Source organism: Silurus aristotelis (genome assembly GCF_946808225.1).
Source record: "Silurus aristotelis genome assembly, chromosome: 8".
Taxonomy (NCBI): Eukaryota; Metazoa; Chordata; class Actinopteri; order Siluriformes; family Siluridae; genus Silurus; species Silurus aristotelis.
The window spans coordinates 2,545,656-2,563,929 of record NC_139581.1 but is presented as its reverse complement, the minus strand read 5'-3'; the positions used below and the strand labels follow the sequence as shown (position 1 = coordinate 2,563,929).

General features: G+C 40.7%; 1 protein-coding gene and 1 long non-coding RNA gene across 3 annotated transcripts in view; one reads left to right on the top strand and one right to left on the bottom strand.

Annotated features, from left to right (window-relative positions):
* Window positions 1-10,777: 10,777 nt before the first annotated feature.
* LOC310730298 lies at window positions 10,778-13,516 on the bottom strand. Its single transcript, XR_014534795.1, has 3 exons — window positions 12,238-13,516; window positions 11,506-11,697; window positions 10,778-10,992 (listed from the first exon to the last, which is right to left on the bottom strand). It is a non-coding gene; the product is annotated as an uncharacterized lncRNA (long non-coding RNA).
* Window positions 13,517-17,771: 4,255 nt separating this feature from the next.
* Window positions 17,772-18,274, top strand: part of LOC310729689 (uncharacterized protein) — an 11,127-nt gene continuing 10,624 nt past the window's right edge. For both annotated transcript variants that reach the window (XM_083548165.1, XM_083548164.1), the window contains exon 1: window positions 17,772-18,003. In XM_083548165.1, coding sequence (XP_083404291.1) covers window positions 17,940-18,003 — 64 coding nt within the window. In that variant the 5' untranslated portion in view covers window positions 17,772-17,939. The remainder of the gene's footprint in view (window positions 18,004-18,274) is intronic.

The window sequence follows — 18,274 nt, the reverse complement described above, 5'->3', positions numbered from 1 at the left end:
ATGATGATCGTTGAATAGTTTGGAAATGGCCTTATAACCCTCACCAAATTGAGTGGCAGCATCAATTACTTTTCTACGATCATTGCTGATGTTTTTCTAGCAAACTGCTCAAATCTCTGTTGATGACATTTACATTTTACAGCATTTGGCAGATGCTTTTATCCAGAGTGACTTTCACTGATTTCATTCATTCATTCATTCATTTTCTCCCGCTTATCCGTAATTCGGGGCAGTCTAAGCAGGCCCCCGGCTTCGACTGCTACCCAATCCTCACAGCACCGTCCCTTACGGTCCCTCCTGCAGGTGGTGAGCCCACGGGAAGGTGGCCCCACGTCATTCCGACGTCACGGACCTTGATATTTCCCTCGTAAGGGACCCCCGGAGCATAGAGGGTTAAGGGCCTTGCTCAAGGGCCCAAGAGTGGCAGCCTGGCGATACCGGGGCTTGAACCCCAGACCTTCCGCTCGGCAACCCAGCGCCTTAACCGCTGGAGCCACCACTCCCCCCCTTTCACTGATTTATATACAAATATCTCAAATATGATGATCAATTAAACAGCCCAAAGCAATCAAATCAACTGAATTATCAGCACATGGCTGTTTGTCCATTCCGGCTTGATTTTGGGAAAAAAAAAAAAAACAAAGAATGGCACTTATTCGTCTGAAGTTGTATTGATCTAAAATGATTTGTATTATGTCCTGATTCTTAAAACCATAGAATTTTAAATGGGTGTATTTTCTTTTTCACATGATTCTAAACCTTTGGCAGCGAACAAGATCTTAAAGTGTGTCTGCACATTACGAAAAGGCACTTGTGTGGAGGTTCGCAGTATATTTTTAAATGGTGATTTATTTTGTATAATGGCTGCATTTGGTGTTTTACATCTTGCAAGTGTGCTGCATTTAGACCGTCTGGAATTTTTTTTTAAAGCTGGGACGTGTAATTGTAACATATAGCAATCAACAGCCAAAAAGACAAATAGACAGCACAGTGAACAGTAAACTAGACAGTAAAACAATACACATAGATAGCACATTAGACACAATAATATTTACACCTTGGGTGGTTCCATGAAATTCCGGAGTAAGAACGGGAGCTTTGAGGATGGACTGGACTGTAGTTAATGTCAACAGTCTCCTACACTGACTCAGGATACAGTTCACTTCTGATCATCATCACTGTACCCGCAACATCGTATCTCTGCTTCAAATGGACATTCGGTGCAACCCAGATGAGGATGGGGTTCCCTCTTGAGTCTGGTTCCTCTCAAGGTTTCTTTCTTATGCCATCTCGGGGAGTTTTTCCTTGCCACAGTTGCTCATCAGGGACAAACTTACTTACAAAGAACATATTTACTTTTAATCACCACATTATCTGTGTAAAGCTGCTTTGAGACAATGTTCATTGTTAAAAGTGCTATACAAATAAACATGAATTGAATTGAATATAAATTATTGCACGTCAATTGTATCTCCTCTTTTTGTTGACACATCGGCTCTATGGCATTAATTGGTTCTCCTCTTGCATTCGGCTTAAGGTTAAGATGTTCCCACACTGGGGCTGTGGATTGTGGCTTAGAAACCGAGTCCATTTGTCTTTTGTTTCTTCCAACTGGCTGTAGCTGTTAACACTTAATGCGTCGAGGAGATGCCTGAGCCCTTCCTCCCACTCCCACACAGAGAACAGACTCTGAAGATGTTTCCTTTTAATACATTTAATACATTAATGTTAAACAGGTCTTAATTTTTCGATGTCCATATAACGCTACCTCATTGAAATGCTTTCGCAGCACCTTTGAATATTTGTTTGTTAGTTTCTGTGGTGGTGTTTTTCTGTCATTCGTTAGTCCAAATATAATTTACTGTATCACCATTACAAATGAGAGCAACATGCAACAGCCAATCAGCTTTCTGATTTCGATGCGAATCTCTCGGATTGTACCACGGATGTAAAACTGGTATCATTTTTCAGCGATGGAGATCTGCAAGTGTACTTGGCTCGGCTTAAAAAAACTGGCGTGAAAAAATGACATTCTTAAATAATTCAGGGCTCAGATAAGGCCAGTCGATAAAACGCTTTTGTGTGTGTGTTTTTGATGTTGTGATAAAGGTCACAAATTTTAATGGTCTTACAAAGAGGATTAAGTTCACGTCTATTTATCATCCAATAAGCCGATGTAGTAATTATCACTATGTATAGACAAAACCTAAACGTTTGCTATTTAGTACAGTAATGGAAAGATCTTTTTAGTGAATTGTTTCTTTGAATCTCCATCAAAATGAACAAATCTTTTTTGAGTCATTTGGTTCGTTTAATCACATTCATGGTGTATCTGGGAGTCATGTGACAAAAGAACGAACGACTCAGACTAGAAGATTTGGGAAATGAACTACTCGATTCTGTTTTCTGTACATAAGCTACGGAGAGTTTGTGATGCTTTGCTCATTGTCCAATAGAAAATGAACAAATCACTATTTGAGACGACTCGTTCTTCTGAGTCGCATTGAAGACTTGTTCAAAATGAACGAATCGTTCATGGACAATCCCATTACTAAATTTGTATTTTGGGGAAAATAAGCATCCATGCAATAATCAGTTCAGAATCAGGTCATCATGGTCATCCAGTGTACAATCTAGCAGCTTGTTATAGATTGTTCAAGTATTGTTAAAGGGAACATTATTTAACCCTGACAGGTTTCATCCTACAAAAGATCTTACAAACTGTAGAAAATTCTTCAAACTAGCTCTCTGTCTTTGCATGAAGAACATATGCAGTTTTTGAACATTCCATATCACATTTATTCCATATTTGCTCTCCAGAAAATCGTAAAATAAAAAAGATCTTCACAAAATGTAGTGGAACATCTTCCTAAAAAAGTTGAGGTTTTTATAACAGCAAAATATTTTTTATTAGAGTAGACCTGTCGAAGTCCAACATCACTGAAAGTGCAGCTTCACCCCATTATAAACATCACAGCATATGAGTTTAAATGATTGACAGGTGTGTTTTTCAACTTCCTGATAACGGACAGAGAGTCTGAAGGCCACGCCTCTTTTCCCTTCATCTTACATTAGTACAGTTTTAGACTCCATTTTCCTGCTTCGATATGCAAAAAAAACATCAACAGTCTTTTTTTTTTTAGGTTTACGTTAGTGAGAAACCAGAATCAATTCGTTTACTGTTTATTAAATACATCTCTGGCATTGGAGACTCCTTCCATCGAAGCTTTATGGTTGGAATGTAAAACTCTTATTGAGACGGTCAAGACGGTAAAAGCCTCAGCGACAGGCTGCAGTTTCTCACTGTGGCTTTTGTTTATTCGAAACACACCCTCGGATCTTTCCAGAACAGCACTCAGAGAAGAGAATGACTCTTAAGTACAGACGGCGTGAAGTGTTGCGAGACGTTCTTTGTCCTTTGCCAGAGCAAAACGGTCAACAAGCAGCTCATGGAAAGGGGAAAAAAAAAAAGAAAAAAAATGGCCGCCCACATGCTGCAGATGACTTCAGTGCGGAAGGCTGAGATCAGCTCTGAGTTCTGGCTGTTTCTCACACACACTGAAGGCATTCACGTCTCCTTTTAGCGCCGCTGTATTTACGCCAAACATTCAGCTCTTTGAAATTCTAGCGAACTTTAAGTGGGTCTTCGGCCTTTGGGAGACGGACAAAAGGCCAGCTCTGCCATTTCGAGGAAAATAAACATACCGGGGAAGCAAAGTCCGGCAAATTAGCTCAGATACACCGCAAATAAAGCACGACTCGGGTTAACGGTTTACGCTGGTTTTGTTTGATGTGTGTTGTTTTTTGTATGTACGCTGTGCCTGCGTAATCGTCTTGCATCATGACTGTTATATAAACATGTGCAGAGTCGCTGTGACTTACAGCAGTGTGACGTGATCGAGAGCCAGAGCTTAGACTCACTGGGTAAGAGGAGAACAGACAGGGACACAAAGAACAAACAAACTAAGTACATCCTGTCAACCGACACGCAAGAACCAGTAAGGTTTATTTATTTATTAATTGATTTATTTATTTAACTTTAAAATTATTAACTTTTCTTATTTTTGCATCCGTCAAAAATAATGATAATGATAATATATTTAATAAATAATTTATTTTTTATTATTATTATTTATTTACTTTTTATATATATTTATATATTGATTTATTGAATTCACCCTTTTCATTTCATCATTTACTTTTGCGCTTTAATTTTTTCGCTTTTATTTACCGTGTCCTTACTTATTTTTTGGTACTTTTTTTTATTAGTATTATTATTTATTTTATTTGAATTTTTTAATTTCTGTTTTCCCGCTTTGTTTAATTATCTTTTTTGGACTTTTTTTTTTTGAAGGTAAGACAAAGGCAAGCCAAGCAAAAACACATTTTATGGTATTTGGTAGACGCTTAATCCAGAGTGACTAACATTTGAACAGTTGAGAGTCAAGGGCCTTGTTTAAGGGCCCTTCAGTGGCAACTTGGTGGTTCTGGTATATGAACATGTGGCCTTCTGATCCAGCGTTCAATGCCTTAACAATGGAGCTACCACCATGTTCATTGCTTCATTCTTAGTTACCCCCTGTCATCTTCATGGAGCTGGCTTTGTGGTCAGGAACAGTGTCACACAGGAACAGGTTTGGGTCTCTTTGTTCAAGTGAAGGGAAAATTTCTTGCTACAGCATCCAAAGATGTTCTGTTCTCCATGTTTGTGTAATAAATGTTCTCATGTTTAAATAATAATAAACATGGATGAGAACCAGCATAAAAGTAGGACAAGAGTCCTACTGGCCTGAAGATCCATGAGGTTACATTGGAGGGTTCAACTCAAGAACCATAAAGATGGAATTGGACTGCAATCAATATAAACAGTTTGCTGCAATGTCTTCACTACAGTTGAGATAAACAGTTTTGCAATTGGATATCCATCAGTGAGCAGTTGATAGCTTCAACAATGGTCGACCTATAATGATTGGACATATGATTGGATGGGTTCTTCTCAAGGTTTCCTTCGCATGAACTCTCAGGGAGGTTTTCCCCTCACCATCATCACCACTGGCTCACTCATTTGCACTGAAATGAACACTTATTAGTAGCTTTTAATCTGGGTTAGAAAATCATTCACAGGATATGTGATGTTTTTTGAGTTGATAAATAACCTTATCTTCAAGGGTCGTTAAACCCAGTTTATTTACCTGAGAAAAAAAAAAAGAATAAAGGTCTGGTGCATGTTTTCCTGCATGTTTGAGCAGAGGTCAAGAGAGTTTAGAAACACTCGATCTTGTAGAGTTGAGCATGAAAAGTTCTGTACAGTTCTAGTGCTCTTGTCCAAACACACCTCCACTGTGACGCCTTCTACCCGCTTTTAATAGGATTAAAAGAATAATAAGTGCTTTGACCATCTGAAATAAAGCGTGATTAATCTTCTGTAATGCAAACGCAGCCGAGCAACAGAATCAACAGAATTATTCTTTATATACCATCTTATTCAATATTATTAGTGCTGTGTTGCTATTTTTAAAGTGGGGTTAGGGTAGGATTAGAGTGGGGTTAGGGTAGGATTAGAGTGGGTTTAGGATAGGATTAGTGTGAGGTTAGGGTAGGATTAAAGTGGTGTTAGGGTAGGATTAAAGTGGTGTTAGGGTAGGATGAGAGTGGGGTTAGGGTAGGATTAGAGTGGGGTTAGGATAGGATTAGTGTGAGGTTAGAGTAGGATTAAAGTGGTGTTAGGGTAGGATTAGAGTGATGTTAGGGTAGGATTAGAGTGGGGTTAGGGTAGGATTAAATTGGTGTTAGTGTAGGATGAGAGTGGGGTTAGGGTAGGATTAAAGTGGGGAAAGCATTAGAGTGGGGTCGGATTAGAGTGGGGAAAGTGTTAAAGTGGGGGTAGGGTAGGATTAGAGTGGGGTTGGGGTAGGATTAGAGTGGAAATAGGATTAGAGTGGGGTTGGGGTAGGATTAGTGTGAGGTTAGGGTAGGATTAAAGTGGTGTTAGGGTAGGATTAAAGTGGTGTTAGGGTAGGATGAGAGTGGGGTTAGGGTAGGATTAGAGTGGGGTTAGGATAGGATTAGTGTGAGGTTAGGGTAGGATTAAAGTGGTGTTAGGGTAGGATTAGAGTGAGGTTAGGGTAGGATTAGAGTGGGGTTAGGGTAGGATTAAATTGGTGTTAGTGTAGGATGAGAGTGGGGTTAGTGTAGGATTAGAGTGGGGTTGGGGTAGGATTAAAGTGGGGAAAGCATTAGAGTGGGGTTCGGATTAGAGTGGGGAAAGTGTTAAAGTGGGGGTAGGGTAGGATTAGAGTGGGGTTGGGGTAGGATTAGAGTGGAAATAGGATTAGAGTGGGGTCGGGGTAGGATTAGAGTGGGGTTAGGTTTAAAATATGGTTAGCATTAGGATTAGAATGGGGATAGGTTTAGAGTAAGGTTAGGGTAAGACAAGAGTAAGGTTAGGATTAGGGTGGGGTTAAGATTAGAGTGGGATCAGGGTTAGAATGGGGTTAGGGTTAGAGTAGGTTTAAGATTAGAGTGGGGTTATGGTAAGGATTAAAGTGGAGTAAGGGTTAGTGTAGGGTTAGGGTAGAATTAAAGTGGGGTTGGGGTTAGAATTTAGTTAGGGTAAGGATTAGAGTGGTGTTAGGTTAGAGTGGGGTTAGGGTTTTAGTGGGATAACGGTTAGGTTGGGGGTTAGGATTAGAGTGGGATTAGGGTTTAAATAGGGTTAGGGTTAGAGTGGGGTTAAGGTAAGGAATAGAGGGGTTTTGGGATTAGAGGGGAGTTGGAGTGGGGTAAGGGTTAGAGTGAATTAGGTTAAGGATTAAAGTGGGGTTAGAGTGGGGTTAGGGTTAGATTGGGATTAGGGAAAGGATTAGAATGGGTTTAGGATTAGAGTGGGGTTAGGGTTAGAGTAAGGTTAGGGTAAGGATCGTAATGGGGTTAGGGTAAGGATTAGAGTTGGGTAAGGATTAGATTGGGGTTAGGGTTAGAGTGGATTGGGTTAGGGATTAGAGTGGGGTTAGGGAAAGAGTTAGAGTGGGTTTAGAATTAGAGTGGGGTAAGGGTTAGAGTAAGGATCACAGTGGAGTTAGGGTAAGGATTAGAGTGGGGTAAGGATTAGAGTGGGGTAAGGGTAAGGATTAGAGTGGGGTTAGGGTTAGAGTGGGGTTAGGGTATTATGGTTAGTGTGGGGTTAGGGTTAGAATAGGGCTAGGGTGGATTGGAATTAGGGAAAGAATTAGAGTGGGATTAGGGTTTGAGTAAGGTTAGGGTTTGGATTAAAGTGGGGTTAGGATTAGGATAAGAGTGGGGTTAGGACTAGAGTAAGTTTAGGGTTGGGATTAGATTTATGTTAGGGTTAGGATTACAGTGGGGTTAGTGTTTGAATGAGTTAGGGTTAGGATTAGAGTGGGGTTAGGGTTAGATTAAGGTTAGGGTTAAGATTAGAGTGGGGATAGGATTAAAGTGGGAAACGTGTAGTATTAGAGTGGGGTTAGGGTTAGGATTAGAGTAAGGTAAGGGTTAGAGTGGGGTTAGGGTGGTATTAGAGTAGGGAGAGAAGGGTTAGGATTAGAGTAGGGTTAGAGTTAGGATTAGAGTAGGGTTAGGATTAGAATAGGGTTAGGATTAGAGTGAGGTAGGGGTTAGACTAGAGTAGGGTTAGGGTAGTATTATAGTAGGGAAGAGTAAAATTAGGGTTAGAATTAGAGTAGGGTTAGTATTAGAGTGTGGTTAGTGCTAGGATTAGAGTGTGGTTAGTGTTAGTATTAGAGTGTGGTTAGTGTTAGGATTAGAGTGGGGTTAGGGTAGTATTAGTGTAGGGTAGAGAAGTGTTAGGGTTAGGATTTAAGTTGGATTAGAGTGGGGATAGGATTAGAGTGAGTTTGAGAGATAGGGTTAAAGTTAGGATTAAAATGGGGTTTAGTTTAGGATTAGAGTATAGTTAGAATTAGAGTGGGGTTAGGGTTAGGATTAGAGTGGATTTAGGATTAAAGTTTGGTTAAAATTCTGCATTTATGTAAAATGTTGAAGAATTATTGGCAATAAACAAATAAATGAATGAATAAACTGTGTACTTGACTACAATAGACTCGTCATTGTGCCCCTTAACTCGCACCCCATCAACACAGCCACACAATAAAGCTCATCTCACCATGTTACAGCTTGTCCAACCCACACACACACACACACACACACACACACACACACACACACACACACACACACACACACACACACACACACACACACACACTCCAGGCACTTCCTGCTTTAGTGCCAGGACCAGAATGTCACCAAACATGGCATGAAAACCATAAGTGCTCCATTGGCTCTCTTTTCAGTCTAATATTCTGTCAAGGCTTTATATTGTAAGCTCACACTGTGCCCCTCCCGAGGCACAATACGAGTGTAATCTGGTCAGAAGAATGCTTCTTTGTGTTTGTTCTCAGTAACAGTTAGACACGGGGCCAAGTGAGGAACATGATCAGGGTTCTGCCTTTCGGACCGGAGCTCTTTAAAATCAGATCGCGTGTTTGAACTGGAGGACAATCAGAAGTGTTTTTCAATAATCCTACAAAGGAAATAAAACATGAAACCATTCAGCATCGTTACGAAGCACAATGGCTGAGTTAAGGAGCACAATGACGAGTCTATTGTATCCGAGTACATGCTTTATTTATTTCTTTATTCCGCAAAACACTGGTTTTTAAAATGTCATGAAGGATCTTCGACCATCCTTTAAAAAAACAAAACAAAAACGACAGAACTATTATTTTGCACACTGCAGCTTTCTGCAGCATTAAAAACAAAACACCAACACCACTATAACCACTAACAAGCTAAATATTACGTAGCTTTATCCTTTAAGGGTACATTATATAATCCATAGTTTTGCACAGAAGACACAGAATGTTATGGCAAAGAAACTTCAGAGTCCAGTTTGGGAATAGTGAAATAGTAGAAGGGAAGAAAAGGGAAAAAAAAAAGACAGGATTTGTTTTATGAATAAGTAAATCAGTGCATGTTATTTAGGATTTATATAGCAGGGGTGCATTCACACTTTTTTCCATGAAAGATCAGCAGTTTGAATGCAGTTATTGCTGGAAGTCCACAAGTATATAATCAGTGGTGCTCCCTTTAAACTTTCACTTAAGTGGATTATTAAGTACCGTAATTTCCAGACTATTAAGCGCACACAAATATAAGCCGCACCCACTGAATTTTACAAAGATTTTTATTCTGAACATAAATAAGCCGCACCTGTCTATAAGCCTACACTGAAACTAATGAACTTTACACAGGCTTTAATGAAAGACAGTGTCTGTTACACGGCTTGTATCTAAACAGTAGCCGACCAAGAAAGTCATTGTTCACTGTCTTCCTCCTTCCTTTCACAACTATTTCTCTCGAGAGTTTTTCTTTTGGCATCGTCGTGCATTTAAAAATCACCATCGGTGAATCTTTTCTCCCGATGCCGTGCAGCTCAGAACACAGGTGAAGTGTGTTTTCATGCCCGGTTGTTTTCAGCGTGACGAATGATTCACATTTCCTGTAGACAGTCCGAGTGAGCAGCAGGTCAAACGTCAGAGGAACATCATCCATATTTATGATGTGGTGCGGCCCGATTCAGTGGGAGCGCATCTGATTTAATATAAAGAGTTTCATTGGTTCACCTGAACCCGTTCTGCAATTTCATTGGTCTAATGTTATGGGGCTCAGTTTTTTGGCTTGAAGTTTGTGAAACCGGGAAAAACCCAGGAAAAATCCATAAATTAGCCGCTTCATTGTTTAAGCCGCGGAGTTCAAAGCTTGGGAAAATAAGTAGCGGTTTATAGTCCGGAAAATACGTTTTTTGCCTCCAAATGTACTTAAGTATCCAAAACACAAGGATTTATTATGGCTATAATGTTTCTATTATCATTTTTATCACAAGACTCTTTACTAAATTAACTCAGTTGATGTGAATGATATTAATGAGTCAAACACTGATTAATTTCTATTACAATTATCATGAGCCCAAAACCTTCTTTTCAACTACTTTATAAAAAAAAAAAAAAGAAAACCAAAACAAACAAACAAAAAAAAAGGTGTAGATGAGGTCACGTATGTTGTGGTGAGTTCGAGTCTGGAGTTTCTTCAAAATGTATTCCTCTCTAAATGTTCTGCTTGCTGTTGGACTGATGCTGTTTGTGGAACACCTTCACAAATTAAATTGCTATAATAAGAATTCGGTATTAAGACAGCGAACACACGCCAGCTGGGTCTGCATCGAGGGCGCCTGCATCTTATCTGTCTTCATTCATTCTTGCGAGTTTAACGTGTTGGTTCTCCGCCCATCAATCAATCAGTGCAGTAGTTTCTGGGGCGCTTATTTTTTTCCCCTTTGCATAAATTTTTCATTTTTTATTTTTATTTTTTTTACTTAGTAACAGATATGCTTTCAAATGTAGTTAAGTACAATACCTCAAACTAAAAACAGATTTTAAAAACTTTTTTAAAAAGTTTCAAAACAACTCGTTTACACTAACATGAGGAAATGTAAGCTGTTACGTTCCACCATTGGGGCTTAGTAAGAAGCTTTCCAGCACTCTGAGCTCTTCTGAACATTCCTCAACTTGGAAAGTTCCTTCATGACCGACCATATGCCAATGGCTTTGATTTCAAAATTCAACTATATCTAAAACTTGTCCTAGATTTGAGAGATTTAGTGTGAAAGCACCCCAAGGATTTGTTTTCTTTGTTAGAACAAGTCAGGATTCCAGTTTCCTGGGAAAAAAGGTGTGTTGTGGTGTGTTGTGGTGTGGTGTGTGTGTGTGTGTGTGTGTGTGTGTGTGTGTGTGTGTGTGTGTGTGTGTGTGTGTGTGTGTTTGTGTGTGTGTATGGTGCGGGCACAGCTCCGTCTGTACCTGCAGGTCTTGGGCAGGGGGTAGAACGAGGGGCACTGGGCAGAGCGGTTGGGGTTTGGTTACTCCAGGAAGTGACAGTAGAGGCAGTCCTAACCTGAATACAACAGAGAAACATACACACTCTCACACACACACTGTGGCTGCCGTCGGATGGGGAGAATGGATAGGATGCAAATGGAAGCCTAAGGAAGGGGATCAAAACGATTTGTGGGGGGGGGGGGGTGCTGTATAGTCAGAATTGCTGTCAAAAATTCCTCATTTGAGTGAAATTCTGAATGATTAGAAAGACACCCGGTTACACACGTAATATCTAAGTTCCCGAGTTAGAAAGGTGTCGGAAAGCGAAAAGAAATGCGCTTGTGTGTGTGTGTGTGTGTGTGTGTGTGTGTGTGTGTGTGTGTGTGTGTGTGTGTGTGTGTGTGTGTGTGTGTGTGTGTGTGTGTGTAAAGTCCACCCTACATTTCTGAATTTTGACTAGTTAACCACAGCTCAAGCACAGAGTTTTAACTAAATATTTGTTTTTATTAAAAATATCAAGTATGAATTCTTTCTAATGTAGGAGTTCAACAGGAGTGAGTGTGTGCATGTGTGTGTGTGAGAGCGGTACCTGTTGATAATACTGTTGTGTCAGAGCAGAAGGAGTGGGTTGAGGAGGCAATGGTTGAGTTTGAGTTTGCACTGGTGTGTAAGCTTGTTAAGAAACAACAGCTGGAGCCACTGGATGTCTGTTCTGGACGGGTGCTGCTCCATGCTGACCCAGCGCTCTACTCAGACACTCTCGCAACTGCAGCACTGCATCCTAAAACGAAACAACCAAGTTATCATGTGAGGGAACTGTTCCAACCATGGAGGTGGTTGGAACAGTCTAACATCTAAATGATGGCCTGAGAGCTCTATTACACCAAATAGTCTGAGTCAAATTTAGTTACAGCTCTGTCCCGGGGCTCACATTAGCAACACATGCACTATCCCATAATACTCAGCATGTTTGGTTCAGTTTAAGGGTTGAATCACTGCAAAAAAAAAAAAGCTTTTTATGTGATTTTGTTAGTAATAGAATGATATATTTATTAGGTTCCCTGGTGGTCTAGTGGTTAGTATGCGGCGCTCTCACCACTGCGGCCCGGGTTCGATCCCCGGTCAGGAAACCAACCCCAGCCACTCTTATCCCAAGCCCGGATAAATGGGGAGGGTTGCGTTAGGAAGGGCATCCAGCATAAAAACATGTGCCAAATCAAACATACGGATGATCCGCTGTGGCGCCCCCTAATGGGAGAAGCCGAAAGAAAGGTTTTTTTTTAAATGCTATATTTAATGTTTTCTAATGTTTCCTTCTTGCCTGGTCAGTGGTAGTGGACAGGTAGGAGATGGCGGTTTGCAGGCTGCCCTGGGAGGCGAGCAAGCTGGCGTACTGACTCATCTTCTCTGCCAACAGGGTGCCTACAGGTGGGGTCACTCCGCCCTGAGTCTTCTCCACGGCCTGCCGCAGGATCAGTCCTTTAACCGACTATAAAAGCAGCACACAGGTTATGTGAACTAAAGCACCCCCTATTAGCCATAAATATTATGTTCCATGTATATTCACAGGCGAAAGTGACGAAATAAATAAAAACTGTAGCACAATCTGTACTTATACATGGTTTCTGTACTTCTTCCACCACTGATATATCACATGTATCCTCTTAGGTTGCTTTTAGCTGCATGAGTATTATCGTGATTATAAACAGTTAAGGTGGAAGAAAACCTATTTCCTCTTAGTAACCTAAATTTAGCTATTTTACGAGAACAGTTTTGCCAAGTCACACACACATCACCAGCATGTTTGCTGCTTAACTCTGCTCTAACATGGATCCAATTACAATTAAATTTCAACCTGATAAAAAAAAATATATAAACGTAGCATTTCTTTTCCACAAAAGTGTGCTAGTTGTCCTTGTAGATAGTGGCAGCCTGAGGCATTGCTCTGAGGACGTTTTAAGGAAAGGCTCTGTGGTGCAGACCTGTTCTCTGGGAAGCTGGGATCATGTCGGGCTCAGCCTGAGTACCTGAGGCTCCAGTTGGTGGAGGCAGGAGGAAGGCAGTGGGAGAACCCGCCCCGCTATGCTGGAACGAGACTCCCGAGGAGAAAGGAGGAGGAGAGAAGGAAGAGGTGGAGCAGAGAGGAGGTGCAGAAGGAGCCTGTTGGCTTGCAGAGAAAGGAGGTCAGGGGAAGGGAGGTGGTGGTGCAGCTTGAGATAAGGCAGGAGGCATATACTGAGAGGGGAAGAAGGAAGCCGAAGCGTCTGAAAATGAAGGTGGAGGAGGAAGAGGAGCGGATGTACTGGAGATGAGGAGTACTGGAGAGGTTGATAGTCCAGTGTTTGCATGGATTTTGGGTCAAGTTAGTTCACTTTAATTTTTTTTGGTTCAGACAAACAGAAAAGTCCTCAAAGTGCCTTCTGACCTCTAGGTCTTTGCAGTGCAAAAAAAAAAAAAAATCTGAACTAAAACCAGACGTTCGTTTCCTGTTGTGTCTGCAGGAATACACAGCTCTACCTCTGCCATGTTATTGTGTATTCTATGTGACTCTCAGGACGCGCCTCGTCCTCCTTAGCGTCTGCGATACGTCGTATTCACGTAGCAGCGTAGAACGCGATCGAGAAACAGTTTAGCGAGGAGGAGATCAAACATTGATCACATCTACTAATAAATGATATATAAATAAATTGGTAATAAAATTATGCGTCACAATGCGAACGTGTGCACAAAGCAGCTCAATGAAGATCCGCTTTCCATGGGTTGGAGTGGAAGACCTCCTGCTGTAGAGCTCCAACCACATTGAACATGATGAATGTGAACGCTGATGGGACCTCACTGATTGGATTTCACTAAAACCCCTGTGACTGTACAAATCTAATGGAATCTAGTGGAACATCTTCCCAGAAGAGTGGAGCTCAACGTGGAACGTGCCGGATTTTTCAGATGACTGTTACAAAGGACTGATGCTGGAGATAAAACATTCTTATGTAAATGCTATAGATCTTTGAGGGCACGAAGGAAAAAGACAAAACATGCTTTTTAATCATCACCATCTTGATTTTGTGTCAATAAAGGATTTATTTTTATTTTTAAATAAAGTGGGACATTTATATATTTGTTTGGTCGAAGGAAATCTTTGTATCGTTACACTACCGAGTTTGTTGCATTGAAACTGTTGAAGTGAGAATGAAAACTCTGCCGAGTCTCATAGTTTCATGCAAAGTGAATCTTCACATGAACAGCTGATGTTTGAGCTTCATGTTATTGCAGTACCCTTGGAGTTCTAGTTAATATAAAGCCGAAAAACTTTTCCATTCAGGAGACTTTGTTAAGCTTGCATGGTCTACTTCTGCTTCTACTTCTATTTATGTTCCTTTGTGTTCCCTGGGGAAATGAGACGTATCCCGAGATACGTTCTGCACCGACGTGCTCCACATCTGGTTCTCATCAACTCGGCCTGCAGGAAACAATGGGAACGAGAGATCAGCTTTCCAGTCCCTCCCTCGCCGAGGTGCTGGTCTGGGAAACGTTCGGGTTTTATTAATCGTTTTCGTTTATTGTAAAAGAAAACACCCAGTTTCTGAGCTTTGTTCATGCCCAGGCTCGTCAATGAGCTAATTAAAGCCATAAAACCTGATGATTTTTTAACATGTCTGACTTTCTATTTGTCAGACAGGGTTTTTTCTCACAGTTTCTCGAAAAGATGATGATGATGCAACAGCCCGTGTGTGACGCACTTCCAGAAAAGGCTTAATTTCATCCACATGTACAGCTGAATCATAAGGTTAAAGATCTACAGGGTGGGTGGTGTCAGCTGGTCTACACATTACCACAGTAAATCCGGTGGTGGTGTGGCTGCCTCGTGAAAAGTGTTGAGAAATAGGATTGTGCTCAGCTGAACTTCAGGGTTTTGACGTTATTAAGCAGGACGAGTAAGCTGGCATTCTTCTTCCGTATCCAGATAAATACAAAATGTCCCAGTCCACAGAATTTATTGTTTTAACATTCCTAATTTCTCCGAAACCATCGCACTGCTAAACCTTCTCCACTGCTTTCCTGAAGCTCCTGCATTCGATTTAAAACTGTAATGATCTCCTACAACAAATACAGACTTCCACCTCTCTTATATCATCCTGGTCTTACCTCAACCCTTTTTCCTTTTCACATTGTTCCACTGATCCCTCCATCCTCTACCACTGCTCCACTCACCCCTTAATAATCTACCACTGTTACACTCATCCCTCCATCATCTACCACTACTCCACTCATCCCTCCATCATCTATCACTGCTCCACTCACCCATTAATAATCTACCACTGCTCCACTCACCCCTCTATCATCTACCACTGCTCCACTCACCCCTCTATCATCTACCACTACTCCACTCATCCCTCCATCATCTACCACTACTCCACTCATCCCTCCATCATCTATCACTGCTCCACTCACCCCTTAATAATCTACCACTGTTACACTTATCCCTCCATCATCTATCACTGCTCCACTCACCCCTTAATAATCTACCACTGTTACACTCATCCCTCCATCATCTACCACTACTCCACTCATCCCTCCATCATCTATCACTGCTCCACTCACCCCTTAATAATCTACCACTGTTACACTCATCCCTCCATCATCTACCACTGCTCCACTCACCCCTCTATCATCTACCACTACTCCACTCATCCCTCCATCCTCTACCACTGCTCCATTCATCCCTCCATCATCTACCAAAAGTTATCAGACACCTTGTCATAAGTACCAGTGTCCTCAAACGGTCTCAAATCTTGTGAAGGTGTGTCAATATCAGAATAGTCAATTCCGAAGGTGTTATTTTAGATCATACAAATTCCAAATGATGTTGGGGAAAAATCTGAACCAGAGCAGACGGTGTGGGAATCGGACCCTCTCATGAGTAGCCCCAGAGACTGACAATCGAAAATTCAAGTTTTTTTCACCTTCATCTTTATTTTGTAGCGCACCTCTAACAATGCACATGGTCCCAAAGCAGCCTTTACAGAGATTATAGACGTTATCAAGCTGGAATGCACACAATTAGTGCCTGTAAGTTTATTCCTAATGAGCGAGCCAGAGTAAGAACCCGGAGATGGTATGAGGAAGAAAATTTGAGAGGAACCAGACTTTTCTCAGAATAGATTCAAAGTGAAAAGAGTAAGAAGAAACCACTTCGAAGTCCAGGGACACAAAAACGAGAATCGAAAAATCTCCTCAAAAACAAAAAAGTTTGCAAAGATTCTTACCAAGAGCACAGTGTCAAATAAACGAGATAAAAATAACCGCTGGAACTTAAATACACACAGGGGATTAGAACACAGGTGGTGGTAATTACCCTTTACAGACCCGGGGGTTGGGGGTTGGAGGTTCGGGGGTTCGGGCGGATGATCTGCTGCATGTAATGGTCAGGTTGACAAATCAGATATCTATTAGTTATTAATGTTTACTAAGTCAAAGATCCATTTTAAAACACACACACACTCACACACACACACACACACACACACACACACACACACACACACACACACACACACACACACACACACACACAATGGAGTGTGCAGCTGATTACCTTCTATAAGGCGTAATCGTTTTCTGATAAAATGTGCAATGAAGCTTTTTAACCCTGTATATCAAACATATTAAGAAAAGAAAGAAGTTTTATACTTGCCACATGTACCCAAAAGCACTTGTTTCTTCACACATCCTAGCGATGTTAGGAAGCTGGGGCCAACCATGATACAGCATCCCTGGAGCACAGAAGGTTAAGGGCCTTGCTCAAGGGCCCCAACAGTGGAAGCTTGGCGCTACCAGTGCTTGAACCTCCGACCTGTAACCCAGAGCCTTAACCACTGAACTACTACTTCCCTAAAACTATTATTGTATATTCTTGGTCTATATAATAGACTTATATGAAAAAATTATTCCTCCATTTTTCTTCCTTCAGAATCTTTGCACTATTTGCTACATATTGGTTCTTTGTTCTGAACTTTAGCACCACCTTGTGTCTGTGTGGCGAAATGACCAGAGCTGAGCAGAGGTTTTTGTGTGTGTGTGTGTGTGTGTGTGTGTGTGTGTGTGTGTGTGTGTGTGTGTGTGTGTGTGTGTGTGTGCCATCATTATTAACATTAAATAGATTACAATGGACTGGACTTAAATCCTATTACATTTATCAAAAATATATCAATGATTTATTATTTCATTGTTTAAACTCAGAACATATTGGAAGTTTACAATATAATAATGATTTATTTTGTAAATACGGAAGAAAAAATTTAATTACGTTTGGGAATCATCAATAATTCGGAGTTCAAAGTTACACGGAAAATTTGTTTGTTTGTTTGTTTATAATGGAAATGTGTGCATTTGTATTCTGATTTGGTTTAATTATATATAAAATAAAATAATAATAATAATCAAGCTTATAAAAATATAAAGCATAACCCTTTTATCTAGATTTTATTAAATCTATAAGTTAATTCTTTTGACAGTAATAAAATGCAGAAATGAGTTTTTTAACCAATTCAGTGTAATGAATATAGTTTATGTAATTGCATTTTTGTATTGTTTGATCACATCAGATCACATAAAAGTATTGATTTTAAATAAATAAATAAGAAAAAAAATTGTGACTGTAACTGCTATTTTTCAGTTCGGGAAATGTGTCTCTGTGACAAAAAAAAAAATTCCCTGAGTTCAGGAAATCTATAATCTCAGTTTCTTCCACTGTGGGAAATGAGTGTGTGGAGGAACTTCCTTCCTCACAAAGTACCTTAACAATGAGGCTGGAACTGAAAAGGCTGAAAGTGAAGTGGATTTAAACACAAGTGAAAGCACTCACACACACACACACACACACACACACACACACACACACACACACACACACACACACACACACACACACAGAGCTGAGTCTCGTGGAGAAAAAAAAATATTCCTATCAGTTTGATCAAAAAGTGTACGAGGAATGTTGAAAGACACTTTCACGACTCGACAAAAATGCCAAAACGTCTCGTCACTGGATGTTTCCTCACTGTTCTGCTCTTTTCCTGCCTTCGCCAATGTAAGTGTCACTTCTTTTCTCTGTACTAGTTACTGTGTGGTGGATTTTTCTTGTTTTTCTTTTCTTGTTTGTCTTTTTGTTTTTTTAATAATTTTTTTAATAATTTTTTAATATTTTTAAATCTATTTATTTATTTGCCTATCTGCCTGCCTGCCTGTCTGTCTGTCTGTCTGTCTGTCTGTCTGTCTGTCTGCCCGCCCGTCCGTCCGTCCGTCCGTCCGTCTGTCTGTTTGTCTGTCTGTCTGTCTGCCTGCCTGCCTGCCTGCCCGTC